Below are 15,751 nucleotides of genomic sequence, written 5' to 3' on the forward strand. Positions count from 1 at the left end.
ATATATTTTTGCAAGAGCTTACATAACAATTTGTATAGTTTGGTTATGGCCAAATTCTATAGCAGTTCTTGCAACTATGTGGAAAAGTTGCCTAAACTCTTGGCAAGCAGAATAATGTCTGCATTCGTTTCATTTTTCTTGCCTAAAGTCCCCGTGAATGCACCTTTGGATCTAACCCAGTGAAATAGGAGTAGCAATGTAACGAAATATCATTCAAGTTAAAACAGATCATGTCACAGTATTGCCGGTTCTTACCTTTCTGTGCCTAAAGATAGATATAGCTGACTGATGGTTTCCAATACTTTTCCCTCCATGACTTTGTCAGACATTTTTCTCACCAGGTACAGTTGATATTCATTGTAAATGACGCACTGAGCTTCATCCGGAAGAATTCTGCTATAGAACTGGCAGAGGTGCTGAACAGCCATGAGCTGCCCTAAGAAAAATAAACAAGACATTTCTCAATAGACAGAACAAGCTAAGTCTATAGGAACATACTACTACTGTACAGACATGACTTTGATAGCCCTCAGTTTCCTGAATACTCAAGAAGCTTTATAGCAACCCAGAAATCAATTCCTGCTTTATGCCAGGATCCTAGGATAAAATGGTTATAGATTGTCCATGCTCCAAAAGCCCAATAAGATTATATTTCTGTTCACAGGTTTTTTGTAAACAGACTATCATTTCCAGGCATTTGGTGTGGAAATAGCAACTTTCTTCAAGACTCCTCTAATTATTTGTTACGTCTATAATTCAGATTGCTTACTGTATTGTATATGTGTGTATTAATATGAAGTTTTCCTTAACTATGTTGTGGGAGGGACTGCAGACCATGTGATCAGAACTGGGACTATTCAGGACTCAGACTCCATTTTAGAAACAGTACGCTTTAGAAGCCAGTAGAAACACGATACTTTAGAAGTCAGTAGAAACTATCAGACTCTCAGACCAGAGAGATGCTTTATAATGAGGACTGTAAAGATTGTAAGATGTCCTGTGTTATCTACATAGAGAAACTACTTCAAATCCTATCTGTAACTGGGTTGTTATGCAATATACCTGTATACTAAATACGTGAAGTTTGTGAGTAAACCAACTATGTTATTTTAACAAAGACTACTTTATTTTGGTCTCTTGAGAGTGTGATGTTTTAAGGGAGAGTAGATGTGTTTGGACAACTGAAAATAACACTTCTGAAACTCTGCTATATATTTGCTTTTTGTGCATTGGCATATTTTTGTCCCTAAGAGTTCAAAGAGATATCTAGGTATATCAGTCTAACAGCTGAGAAACCTAATTGCCTTGCATTAATGCTAGTGGATATTTACAACTAAGGAGAAGGCTGATTCAAGTGAGTTTTTAACTCTTCTCAGGGATATTCCTGGTATTGGTGGGGACAAGGGACAGGGCCTTCTCTGTGGTGGCCCCCCGACTTTGGAACACCCTCTGTTCTGGAACAGCTGTTCCAGGAGCTCCAATTTTGTTCTTTGCACTGAGTGTTTGTTTATAGTTCTAAGTTTCAGGGACTCTGCAGATAGGTGGCTTCTTTTGGCTGCATTCATAGGGCAAGCCACCTGTCAATTATTATTGGGTTCCCTGGTTCTGCCCCCTTTCTAGGCTTTGGAGGGAAGGGAGCCTTTTCCAGTCAGTCACAGCAAGGTTAGCCAATGTATAGGATGCGTTTACTTCCCCTGTACAAAGGCTTCAACCTTTAAGAGCTCCAGGGAAAGAACGCCAGGGAAGCATTACCACAGCTTTAAGAGTCTCCTAAGAACTCCAGGGATTCCTTCCTACAGCCTTGGGAGTTTCCAGGAAGACAGTCTTAAACTCTAAAGAACATCCATTGCCTGTCTGGTAGGTCCTCTCAGTGTTTCGAGAAGCAGTTCAGCCTGGCAGAGGAGCCCACACCAGTGGGGGTTGGATTTTAGTTAAAAAGGGGAATTTTCCTTTGAAGAAAGTTATTGAAGATAGTGCCTGTTCCCTGTGGACAAGTTTGAGAGAACTGATACTTTACCAAGGAAGCTTTACAATTCCTGTTTGATTCATTAATAAAAGACTTTGTTGTACTTTTTAAGCCATTTGAAGATTCCTTTTGTAAAGGACCATTTCTTATTTTGGAAGTATCTGCAAAGAATGTACATACCTTCCAAAGAGTTTGTCTTCATTGCCACCAAAAATGCCCACTCATAGAAACATCTTCCTTCATTTTTACAAATCCCATTGGAATAGTAGCATCCCAGCCTTAGGAGGACATCTATAAAATTTCTGCCACACTTAGCACTTGGCAGTTGAGAGAACAGCATTACTGCTTGAATCAAGAAATGCTCCCCAAGACACTTGGCAGATGAATGCAGACAGAGAATGCCCAAATTGGCCACAGTCACAGCCTGGTTACATAAAATCCCCATCTTTCTTGAAATGGTCAGAGCTTTATAGTAGTTTTCAGTTGCTAGCTTTGTATTGTTCATGCGCCTCAAAGCAATACCGATCATATTATAAATAACAGCTAGCTGTTGGCAAGTGCTTTGTGAAGATTTTACTACGGCATTTAAAATGTCTAAAGCCACCTTATTTTGATGATGAAGAATATATAACCAACTAAGAAAGACTAGATGGTTAATCATTTCTTCTATGCTTGTGTGTGCATTTGTTTCGAGAACCTTTTCCATGTAGCCAATTGCTTGTTTGTACTGTTTGTGATGACTGTGTAGTAGAGAGAGATTATAGTAAACCATCTTGCAGAGTTTTTGGTGGTCTTTGCTAACCTCTAGCAAGCAGAGAATCTGAGCAAGATAGTATGCAATCTGGGAAGGAAATGTCTGCCCCACAGTTTTTGAAGTATGGCATTTGGGAGCATTTTTAAATACCAAATCAATGCATCCGAATGACTCCAGTAAAGTACTTGTTGAGCTGCAAGAAGAGGCAACTTTGCAGCAACTTAGCACAAGGTGGGGTAAACACTTTTGACTGTAAAGTTGGCCTAATTTAAAATAACACTCAATTAACAATGAATGCTTTCTCAATCCCAAGTCATTATAGAGAATCTGCAATCTTTCTAGGAATGGCAGTGCTTCTTCATCTTGTCTAAATTTCAGATAGTGCCTTGCTACCAGGAAACATGCCTTGCCTTCTGCCTTCTTGCTTTGACACACCACTGCTCTTTTTAAAGCGTACTTCAGAATATCCGACTCCATGTCTGTGCTGCTGATGTAGTTGGGGATTCCCATGAGCAAAGAAGCAACTTTGCCAAAAATGCCGGTGCATTTTTCCTTGTTGTTCTGTTTCAGGTAAATCCCAGTTAGATTTGTATAAAGAGCAATTGTAAGATAGAGGTCGCTAAAATCTCCTTGCATCGTCGCCAAAGCCTCCTCAAAATACACCCGAGCTTGAGAAAGTTTGAACTTCCGGGCGCTCATTCTCCCCAGGAGAAAGCACAGCCTTGTCAAGGCCCACAAAAGGTTTGCTCGCTTTGCTGCTTCCCTTGCCAGCACAAAATAGTCAATCAGTTCATCCTCATTGGCATAGCCATAGAATAGGGTGTTGAGAAAGGAAAATGAAAGATTGTATAGGTTCTGGAAGCTGGGATCATAGCCATCACAGTTCAGAAACAGCAGTAATGAATCTGAGATCTCTGGTCCACAAACACCTTCCTGGTATATGCAGAAACGTGGTTCTTCCATTACAGAAGACATCTCGCCCTTCAAAGCCGAAACAGGCCTCTTCTGAACATCTGATTCTTCCTTGTGCAGCTGTAACTTTTTTACTTCCTTAAGGGATTGAGTCACTTTCCGTTTGAGTGTTGGAGAGTCCAAATTAAGAAAGGAACACGACTTCTCTGAAATACACAAGAAAGAAGAAGGCCTATATGGGAAAAGCATTATAGGAAAATAAAATAGCAAAAGCAAATTAGACAAACAATAAAGACTCAATATTTACTTTCCCATTGGAATAGAAATAGACAATTTTTTTTTCAATCCCTTAATTGTAAGCTAGGTCTCTAAGATCGTCTGGGGAGGCCCTGCTCTTGGTCCTGCCTCCTTTGTAGATGCGACTGGCAGGAACGAGATATAGTAGTTTTCAGTTGCATAGCGGTGGCCCCTCGGCTATGGAACACCCTCCCTAGGGATATCAGATCAGCTCCCTCCAGAGGCGGCCCTAGGTAATTTTCAACGGTAAACAAACAGTATTTTGCCCCCCCCCCCCCCACCAATCACTGATATATATTTTCTGTTTGTCGTGGGAGTTCTGTGTGCCATATTGTGTGTGCCAATTCCATCATTGGTGGAGTTCAGAATGCTCTTTGATTGTAGGTGAACTATACATCCCTGTAACTACAACTCGCATATGTCAAGGTCTATTTTCCCCCAAGAACGCCTCAAGAACACCCCTGGGCAAAATCAACTATACTGCAAATGCTTACTTTGCGTAACGGGTTGAGCCGCTCCTGGCTCCCTCCCTCCTAACATTTCGAAAAAGAGTTAAAACCTGGCTCTTTAGGCTAATTTAGATCCATGGAACGATTGGACAATGCAACTGGAAAATGGTTTTAGTAATGAGACACTGAGGACTTGTGTTTTATTATATTTTATTGCTTTTATTGTTTTTATATGGTTTATACTATATGTTAATGTTTTAACTATATTTTATGTTGTCAGGGGCATTGAATTATGCTGATTGTAAACCGCCTTGAGTCGCTTTTGGGCTGAGAAAGGCGGTATATAAATATGGCAAATAAATAAATAAATAAATAAATAAATAAATAAATAACCTACTGAAGGCCACATATTGTCAATAAGTGGGATTCAAACCAGGGATTTTATTCTATGAAGAAAGCAAATCAACACAGACCAGGATTATTCTTCTATTGCACAGTGATGTACACAACCTATTGTCAGTCTGCCATCTTCCTGAAAAATCCATCAATCATTCCTGATCACACTACGGTGACACCACTTGCCTGTGCGATATGCTTGATCCACTACAACACATAAGTGACATAACGGGGAAGGATTATTCACCTCTCTCACTATTCTCCACTCCCTTTCTTAGAAACTAAAGGTTATTTTTCTAAATCTGTTTAATTGCAGCATTACAGGGATGTGAGATCACAAGAGGGACCATCCTAGTAAGCTAGTGGGACCATTGTTTCTTCATAGTAAAGCTAAGTTTCTCCATCCCAAGCGAGGGAAATAAACGGCACAGTTGGTAGTTTTTTCTGCCATAGGAGAAGGTAATGATAGAGGCAACCCAGAGGCAAAGAGAAAGGAAGAGCAGCAGGAACAAAACTTCTTTCTTTTAGAAAAGGGCTGCAACTTGCCTGAAGGGAAGCAGGGAAATCATATCCCGCATGGCTGCTTGCTTTGAGAGAAAGGTATTCTCTCACAAACCCGAAGTGAGATGCTAAAAATCTATCTGTAGCCAAACAATCTAGCGTATTTTAATTTCAGCCCCTTACTACTGCCAAGTTGTGCAGGCCTGGTGTAGGTCCAAAGCACTATCTGTTCAATTAAATGCAATAAGGCTTTCAAGAGAAAATGCAAAATATTGTACTGTCAATATTAACTTACTAAATTAGTTAATTAATTAACTACTAAAGAACATAATAAATATAGCTGAGACAGGAAATTTAGAAGTTGAAAAAAACAACAACAACAGGGATAATGGTTAAACTATGGCCCTTAATGTGGTCATTGTGCAGGTACGGCTGTACCAGGAGCTCCAACTACATTTTCCTTCTATTTAATGTTTGCATGCATTCCAAGGTTTCAGGGGTTTTGCAAAAAGGTGGCTTAACTTGATTTGCAGTTATAGGGCTAGCCACCTGTCTATCATTGTTGTGTTTGGTTCTGCCCCTTTCCCCAGGGATCTGGGGAGGAGAGGGAGCCATTTTAGTTCAGTCTTACAGAAGGAAACTAAGCTATAGGACTGGGCAGTAGCCTGGGCAGCTGGTGGCCCTCGGAGGAATTGCCCAGCCCTCAGCTTGCCCCTTTGGCAAAAATCTTAATCATATTTCCTCCTGAAGGACAAAAGGTCCTCGAAAAAACCCTTTGCCTTCGCTCTGATTAACTCAGCTATCTCCACCAAGAAACAGTCACCCCAGTCTACACGCTGATAGATCAGGCTGGCTTGAGATTTCCCCTTTGTCTCGCTGGCCACATGGCATTTCCTTTGTTTACTCCTTTCTCAAATTCCTTTGTGCTCCCTCATCCCGCCTCCATCTCTCCTGATTGGCTGTCACCACCAGGTGGCAGAGGTCTCCCCATTGGTTCCTACGGACCACTGGAGCTTCCTGATTGGTCCAGAGGCACCGGGGGCGCGAGGGCTGCCTCCCAACTGTATGCCCATCGCACAATCATGGCAGGGAACAACAGGGAAGCCGGGGTGGGGAGTTTGAACTCTTCAACTTTGAATTTGCTATAAATATGCCTCTGATCAATGTACTGGTATGCTTGTGGGTGAGCTATCCCCGCATTTGCATCCGACTCAGCTGAATCACACAATAAACCTTGGTGCCACTTCTTTGCCTTGGCAAGAGTCTCATTTCAATTATTAATATTAATAAAATTGCTGGAATCAGGCTTCTCTGACGGCTCGCCAAGGTAACATTCCCTCTTTGGTGGGAACTAAGGGTCATCTCCCCTTGGAGTTTACCCCCCTAAAGTCTAGTCTGACTTCAACAGCCTCTTAGCCTTACAGCATCCAGGGGAAAACAGCTTTACAGACCCAAAGAACTCCAGCTGGAGAATCTACAAGCCTTGACTGGTAGGTCTACTCGGCGCCCAAGAAGCAGTTTGGATCCGGTAGTAGAACCCACATCAGCAAAGCTTAGATAGTAGACAGCCTGGGAGAGGTTAAAAAAGGGTTTTCCTTGTTAAAGAAAGAAATAGTTCTCCAAGCAAGGTGCCTGTCCATTGTAGACAAGTTAAGAAGCATTTGTTTGACTCATTGGAGATTTGGGAAGTATTTGATTAATTTGTTCATTAATAAAGGACTTTGTTAAACCTTTCAAGCCTCTAAGACTATTGTACAGGAAAATCCTTGAGGGCCTCTCTTTCGAGGCGCCCTGGCTTCCCGATGGGCATAAAGTGCACATCTTATTCAAAAGACAATTTTTACAGGCCCAGCGTGCAACAGAACAGTCATTCCAAACCAATGCAGCCTGTCCCTTTCTAGTTTTCCATGTTTATAATGGAGAACTGCTCACAGAAGTAAAAAACCACTTGAAAACATTTTACCTTGCTGAATAGACTCAAGTTCAAAATTCTTCTGTCCATCTAGGGGGGGAGGGGAGGAGAAAAGAGAAAAGATCATAGCAGTATTTTCATTGTAATTGTTCAGTAAATTCAATCTCTCAATTTACCACTTAATTCAGTGGGATTTTAACCATTCAACTTGCATTTGCTATTGGTTTTTGTGGGATTTCACTCCTGAAAAAAAAATCTGAATTGTGTACACAGAAAACCATATCCACATATTTCATGTAAGTAAAGGAGTTTTTTTGTTGAGTTCCAGGATCAGAGAAGTAGATGGCGAAAACAGAAGAACGGCTTGCCTCAGGGGAACGTACTTGCTCTATCAGTGTTTAACATTTATACACATGATCAGCCACTGCCAGAAGGGACAGAGAGTTTCATCTATGCTGACGATCGTGCCATCACCGCTCAAGCAGGGAGCTTTGAAATGGTTGAACAGAAGTTCTCTGAAGCTTTAGGTGCTCTTTTATAGGGAAAATCAGCTGATTCCTAATCCATCCAAAATGCAGATGTGTACTTTTCATCTGAAGAACAGACAAGCATCTTAAACTCTGAGAATTACCTGAGAAGGGATCCCACTGGAGCATTGCAGCACACCAAAATACCTGGGAGATACTCTGGATCGTGCTCTGACTTATAAGAAGCACTGCTTGAAAACTCTAACCTAGTCATATTTCACCTGCTCATGCTCAGCATTATTTTTAAATTTTAATTATTACATTTGGCCCAGCCATAAGTTTTTAAAAGTTGTTACTGTTAATGTTTATTGCTTATTTTCTGTTATGAGTTTTATTTTTATTGTTTTGTATTACTTTTTGTTATTGTTTTTATTATTGATGTATTGTGGGCTCGGCCTCATGTAAGCCGCACCGAGTCCCTTGGGGAGATGGTAGCAGGGAATAAATAAAGTATTATTATTATTATTATTATTATTATTATTATATCAAGTAAAAAGTGGGTGCTAGAAATAATATCATATGAAAGCTGACTGGCACAACCTGGGGATCACAACCAGACACAGTGAAGGCATCTGCCCTTGCACTTTGCTACTCTGCTGCTGCCCAGCGTGGAATATATCTCACCACATTCAAACAGTGGATGTGGCTCTTAATGAGACATGCTGCATTATCACAGGATGTTTATGTCCTCCACCACTGGAGAAATTATACTGTTTAGATGGTATTGCACCACCTGATATCTGCTAAGAAGTAGCAGCCAGCAATTAAAGGGCCAAGGCATTGACATCTCCAGCCCATCCTTTGTTTGGATATCAGCCAGCAAGCCAACACCTTAAATTAAGAAACAGCTTCCTAAGATCTACAGAGATACTTGCAGGAACACCTCAGCAAATGAGAGTCCAAAAGTGGCAGGTAAAAAACAGAACCTCAATCAGTGGTTGATACCGGATGAGAAACTCCCCTCTGGTCACACAGAAGTCTGGGCGATGTAGAAGGCACCACAAGATGCAGAACTAACCTTAAGAAATAGGGCTACAAAATGAAGTACACAACATGCGAGTGTGGAGAAGAGCAAATCACAGACAACTTACTACAATGTGGTGTGAGCCCTGCCACATGCACAATGGAGGCCCTTCTTACAGTGACACCAGTGGCACTCTAAATGGACAATTTCTAGTCAAAGGAAATTTAGTATAATGCCAAGTTTTTAACTTTGTAGGTTTTCTATACAATATAACTATATTTTCAATTCGTTTCTGACACAATAAATAAATAAATAAATGTATTGTCAAAGGCTTTCATGGCTGGGATCACTAGGTTCTTGTGGGTTTTTTCAGGCTATAGGGCCATGTTCTAGAGGCATTTCTCCTGACGTTTCGCCTGCATCTATGGCAAGCATCCCCAGAAGTAGTGAGGTCTGTTGGAATTAGGACAATGGGTTATTATATCTGTGAAATGGCTGGGTGGGGCAAAGAGCTCTTCCCTGCTGGAGCTAGGTGTGAATGTTTCAACTGACCACCTTCATTATCATTTAAATCCTGGCTGAGCCTGGGAAAATCTTCTGTTGAGAGGTGTTAAGATGTGCCTGGTTGTTTCCTTTCTGCTGTTTTGCTGTTGTAATTTTACATTTTTTTAATACTGGTAGCCAGATTTTGTTCATTTTCATGGTCTCTTCCTTTCTGTTGAAATTGTCCACAATTGTGGTCAGTTGAAACATTCACACCTAGCTCCAGCAGGGAAGAGCTCTTTGCCCCACCCCAGCCATTCCACAGATATATAAACCCATTATCCTAATTCCAACAGACCTCACTACCTCTGAGGATGCTTGCCATAGATGCAGGTGAAACGTCAGGAGAAATGCCTCTAGAACATGGCCCTATAGCCTGAAAAAACCCACAAGAACCTAAATAAATAAATGTAGGTAATTGTGTAATACTAGAATTGTTTATATTTATTTATTTATTTATTTCACAGTTTTCTATACCGAGCTTCTCAACCTCATTGAGGGACTCAGCCCGGTTTCCAGCCATAAAAAACATATACACTCATTAAAATATCATATATCACAATTACAAAAACAAGATGGATCTACATCAACTTCCATCCAGGGTCCTCATTCATCGAAGGCCTGACTCCACAGCCACGTCTTCACCTGTTTCCTAAATGTTAGGATGGATGGGGCGGTTCTGGCCTCCAGAGGGAGAGAGTTCCAAAGTCGCGGGGCCACCACCGAGAAGGCCCTGTCCCTCGTCCCCACCAGGCGCGCTTGCGAGGCTGGTGGGACCGAGAGCAGGGCCTCTCCAGATGATCTTAGTAATCTTGATGGTTCGTAGGGGAGAATTTATTTACCTATTTGATATAAATTGCAGGTGTTATCAATTGTTAGTTTTTCCAAGAGGCTTGTCATGTTTTCTTCCAGGCCTTCTTTTTTCAAAAAAGAATGCTCATCTTGAAAGAGGAAGAGGCATGATGATCTGAAGGAAACAAACATCACAGAAGAATCAGGACATTTGTGATCTCTAGTTTCCCAAAAAAATATTACATTGACATTGATGGAATAACTGTCAACTGTTTTTTTTTCTACTGCTAATTTTTAATTTATGTACTTTGTTTTAAATCATGTGTGAGTCATCTTAGATCCCCTGTGGGAGACCAATTCATTATGTAAACAAACAAATAAATCCATTGCTTTCATAGTAATATAGCTGTTTAGCAGGTTTGAGTTCACAATCAATCAACACCAAAATGAAAAAGTGATGCCCAAATATTGGATGGGAGGTTGTGATCACCAATGTGCAGCAGCAGAAGTATTTCTAAAAGCAACAGATGTTGACAATTAGAGGAGACTGCCTCGCTTTGTCATCTTCTTTAACACTTACTCTGTCGCAGCGGTGCTGAAGCCTTCAGGACTGACGTGACTGGTTTGTACAAAACCAACCTGGCCAGAAGGGACGTGTCTTCCTACGAACCATGGCATGCATTTCATAAAATAGCCAATTATTTCAATTTGATCTCCTTCCCGGAAACTAATTTCCTCAGGAACAATACTTTCATGGCTAATCATCGCTACAGAAAATCCAGTGGCTGTATAATAAATAAAGAAATGAAATTGATATTAATGGGAAAATGCAAGGACTATGAAGAAAAGCGATATACTACTAGTAGCATTATTTTAAATATTACAGTTGATTAGATTTTGAGGCACCCAAGAAGTCAAAGCCTTTCATGGCAGGATTGCTGTACGTTTTTGGGCCGTATGGCTATGTTTCAGTAGCATTCTCTCCTGATGTTTCACCTGCATCTGTGGGAAGCATCCTCGGAGGTTCTGTTGGCAATTAAGCAAATGGAATGTGTGTGTGTATGTATGTATATATGTGTGTGTGTGTATAAATACACACACACATATACATATACATATACACACACACTAGATGTACCTGCCACGCATTGCTGTGGCCAACCTTCCCTTCCTGTGAGAGCCGTTCAGCAGTGGAACTCTGCCCCAAAGCATAGTGGAGGCTTCTTCTTTGGAAGCTTTTAAACAGAGGCTGGATGGCCATCTGTCAGGGGTGATCTGAATGCAATATTCCTGCTTCTTGGCAGGGGGTTGGACTGGATGGCCCATGAGGTCTCTTCCAACTTTTTGATTCTATGATTCCTGTTTCTGTCCTCCTTTCTTTCTCTCCTTCCTTCCTTCCCTCTTTCCTTCCTTCCCTTTTTTCTTTCCTTCTCTCCTTTCCTTCCTTCTCTTCCTCTTCCCTTCCTTCCCCCCTTTTCTTTCCCTACCTCTTTCTCCTCTTTCTTCATTCTCTACCTATTCTTGGATTGCAACTCCCAGCAGTCCTCCTGAACAATCTACCCACCTACCTACCTCTATCTAATCTATCTATCTTATCTTTCTGGAGGGTTTCTGGGAGTTGCAGTCCAGGAATAGGAAATTGGAAATTTTCAGGAATTGGGATGCTCTCAAAGAAAACCAAGGAGAAGAAACCTTGCAGCTTGGAAGCAGTGCATTTGGATCATCCTCCTCTCCTAAAGGGCCTGTTTTAGGAGATGCTGTGAGCTGTAGTCTGGAAGAGAGTATGGATATGCAATTGTGTGTTTTGTTTGCCAGGGGAGTCGTTTTTGCGCATGCGCTGAAGCGTCTTTTGTTGTTGTTGGTGGTTTTTTTTGCTTTTTAAGTCCCTTATGCTGTGTTTTTCCATGTTTTTTATGAATCATGGTCACTTGCTGGCCTGATAGGTGTATTGTGTCCAAATTTGGTGTGAATTTGTCCAGTGATTTTTGAGTTATGTTAATCTTACAAACGAACATTACATTTTTATTTATATAGATGTGTGTGTGTAGGGGGGGGATGTCCAGGGTGGGAGAAAGAACCCTTGTTGGTTTAAAGCAGGGTCCTCAAACTAAGGCCCGAGGGCCGGATACAGCCCTCCAAGGTCATTTACCCGTCCCTCGCTCAGGGTCAACCTAAGTATGAAACGACTTGAAAGTGCACAAGAAGAAGAAGAAGAAGAAGAAAAACAACCCTATCTCATCAGCCTAAAGCAGGCCCACACTTCCCATTGAAATACGAATAAGTTTATATTAAAATTGTTCTTCATTCTATTTAATTTATTGTTTTAAAGTGTGTTTTGTACTTCAAATAAGATATGTGTAGTGGAATTCATTCATGTCTTTTTCAAATTATAATCCACCCCTCCAGCAGTTTGAGGGACAGTGACCCGGCCCTTGGTTTAAAAAGGTTGAGGACCCCTGGTTTATAGCAAGTGTGAATGTTGCAATTAGCAAGCTGAGTAGCCATGAAGCTGCAAAGTCAATCAGTGAGGGGATTTAGATAGAGGTAGCCTGACCTCTGTTGCCTGGAGACATCATCTGTTTGGGAGGTTTTAACTGCTTGCTGTGTGTCTTGAGTTCTCATATTTCTGAGTAGTGTTCATTATTTACTGGTGTACATTACAAGTATATTATCTAATCATTGCTGATCTCACCTGTGTATATTTTGCAACACATTAGAGCAACTACTGCATTAGAGTGTGGAGACTTGTGTAAGTAAGGTCTAGATGTAAGTAAGAGCTGCACATTTAATTAAGAGGTATAATTAATTGTGTAGAACCCTGTATTATTTTTGTGGAATGCTGAGCCATATAGGTTAATGTATATTCTTATGTTAGGATCAAGCCTCGTTCCCTCCTGTACAATTTTACAATGCTGGGATAATTATATTGCTTTATTCAGTGTTATACAGACTGTCATTTTATTACATTTGCACCCACTGAAATAATATATACATGTAATTTATGTATTGTTATTTTGAACTGCTTATTTGATACATCGTGAACTTCGTTGGGCACCGTCATGTGTAAAAGCAGTATACTGCTGCTCAGTGACTGAAAAAAAAATTAAATATTCAAGGGCATCGAACTATGAGTAGAAGCAGAGAGTGTAACAAGAGAATCTTGCCACATAGAGAATCACTCCAGTGCTGCTGTTTCCCAGATATCTTTTTAAAACAACCCTACTGTTCAGATGTTGCGTGTCGGTTTATACTTTGATTTTCAGGAAAGAGCCCCTCCTCCCATGTTGCTGAATATCAGAAGAAAATATCATTCTCACATACGACAACAAGCCTTTAACATTTCACAATTTCTAGTTCACGTCACAAGTGTGTGAGCAAGGCTGGCTTATTCATAGCTCACTCAGGCACAGTTCACCTTATGACTGCTTGAAGACTGTCATGTCTTCAATAAATACTTTTGAATTATACATTTCTTCTTCTAACAAACTCAATGCAACATAGATAAAATTAGAACAGGGGTACATTGAAACAGCAAAATTAATGCAGTTTGACGCCACTTTAACTGCCATGGCTCAATCTTATAGAATCATGGAAGTTTGGTGAGGCACTAGCACTCTTTGACGAAGAAGGCTAGCAACTCCCCGGATTCCATAGCATTGAGCCATGACAGTTAAAGTAGGACCAAACTACATTAATTCTACAGTGTTGATGTACCCTATGTGATCAAGATAGTATATTCCTCCTGACTTCTCAGTCATATAATTGCTTCAACAGTTATATTTAAAAATACATCCTTGCTATTAGGTGGTGTAGTTGCTTGGGCACTGGACTATGGCACTGGAGACCTAGGTTTGAATCCCCACTCATCCCTGAAAACCCACTGGGTGATCTCAGGCAAGCCACACTCTTTCAGCCTTAAAGATAAAGGTAAAGGTTTCCCCTTGACATTAAGTCTAGCCATGTCCAATTCTAGGAGGTGGTGCTCAACACCTTTTCTAAGCCGAAGATCCAGTGTTGTCCATAGGTATTACCTAGGTCATGTGGCCAGCATGACTAAATGAAGCACCATTACCTTCTCGCCAAAGTGGTACCTATTGATCTATTTACATTTGCGTGTTTTCGAACTGCTAGGTTGACAGAAGCTGTGGCTAACAATGGGAGCTAACCCCATCCCACAGATTCGAATCACCGGACTTCTGATTGGCAGCGGTTTAACCCGCCGATCTTCCAATCAGCAGTTAGCAGTTTAATCCGATTAGCAGTTTAACCCGCTGCACCACCATTGCCCCTTATAGGATAACAAAGACAAACTCTCTGAACAAATCTTGCCAAGAAAACCCTATGCAGGCTCCGGATTCAGCACACATAGCAACCAGATAGGAACTCCATCAACTGTGGAAGGAGGCAGAAGAGAGTCCTGACTGCCCAGCCATGCCAAATGCAGTTCAGCACGATTGGGTAGCCAGCTAGGAGTAACCTCCATCCCCTTGCTTCAGCTCTCCCCAGCTAGAACACACCATCTACCTGGTGGCCAGGCCTGTAGCCAGAGGTGGGGGGGGGGGTGTTAGAGGTTCAACCCTGCCCCCGAAATTTTTCAGGTTAAAAAAACTGGTTTACTCATGAATTTTAACTGGTTAACCAAATCCCCATGCTAAGTTTATGAGACGCAAAAAATTAAGAGTCCCTCCAGAACTGCAAGCACTATCTCAAGCAAATGTTGACAATTTATTCACACTGTCATTACTTGCAGCAATAGCCGATGTAGCAAAGCAACAAAGTTTGGGGGGGGGGGGGGGTTTGAATGCTGTCATTAAGGAGGCCACACTTGGTGGAGGTGGTTGACAGGGGTGGAGCTGCAGGCTATTGAAGGCTGCTCTGCCCCCTGCTGTGCTCTTTGCTTCAGCATGAGCTAGGAGGCAGTTTCAACCCCGCCCCAAATTTCAACCCCCCCCCCCCGAAATTTTTTTCTGTCTACGGCCCTGCTGGTGGCCCTTTGCTAAGAGAGCTTGAAGGGGGAAAAGCCCATTCCCCTCCATTGGCAACTCAAGTGGGTTTAACTACCTTCACCAAGAATGGCAAAAGAGCACAGTAGGTGCCGTGGTTGGAGAATGTGGCAACAGAGGAGATAGACTGGAAACTGGCATCCCATATCCCTGAACACAGGATGGCAGTCAAGACCAAGGGATGCAGAATGTCCTGACAACCCTGAATCCTAGGGCATGATTTGGACTTTCCTCCAACTTTGCTTTACCTGGGTGAGGCTGCATTAAAATGGCCTTGCCCCAAGTTAAGTCAGATCAGCCCCCAGGCAGTGTTCAGTCACTAAATGGTCAATGTAGATGAGCCCTTAGTAGCCATAACTCAGAAACGTTTTGAAGGCACAAAACAACAAATAACATAGAGTCATAGCGATGGAAAAGACCTCATGAGCCGTCCAGTCCAATCTCCTGCCAAAAAGCAGGAAAATTGCATTCAAAGCACATATATGTACCCATAAGACTTAAGCCAAGCTAGGTTTGCTGGCTTGCGTGCAGGTGGATAGGTGAAGTTGGAGGAATGCACCCCACAAGAATGCAGTTTGGTTCCCAGATGCTCCCAAGCAACCTCTAAGGAATGTAGGGGCATTTTCACCATGTTTTAATTAGTAAGTGAGGAAGACCCAGAGCACACTAGTAAATGCACTATTATATTAAATACTATCTATCAATCAATCAATCATATTAAATATATTATATTAT

General features: G+C 41.5%; 1 protein-coding gene across 2 annotated transcripts in view; it reads right to left on the reverse strand.

The window, feature by feature from the left end:
* The window catches only part of SH3TC1 (SH3 domain and tetratricopeptide repeats 1), a 48,967-nt gene that overhangs the window by 15,081 nt on the left and 18,135 nt on the right, over positions 1 to 15,751 (reverse strand). For both annotated transcript variants that reach the window (XM_060777998.2, XM_060777997.2), the window contains exons 8-12: positions 10,594 to 10,798; positions 10,064 to 10,188; positions 7,239 to 7,277; positions 2,147 to 3,838; positions 256 to 436 (exon numbers count right to left, since the gene is read on the reverse strand). In XM_060777998.2, the coding sequence (XP_060633981.2) occupies positions 256 to 436; positions 2,147 to 3,838; positions 7,239 to 7,277; positions 10,064 to 10,188; positions 10,594 to 10,798 (2,242 nt within the window). The remainder of the gene's footprint in view (positions 1 to 255; positions 437 to 2,146; positions 3,839 to 7,238; positions 7,278 to 10,063; positions 10,189 to 10,593; positions 10,799 to 15,751) is intronic.

The sequence above is a fragment of the Anolis sagrei genome, chromosome 5, assembly GCF_037176765.1.
Source record: "Anolis sagrei isolate rAnoSag1 chromosome 5, rAnoSag1.mat, whole genome shotgun sequence".
NCBI classification, from domain to species: Eukaryota; Metazoa; Chordata; class Lepidosauria; order Squamata; family Dactyloidae; genus Anolis; species Anolis sagrei.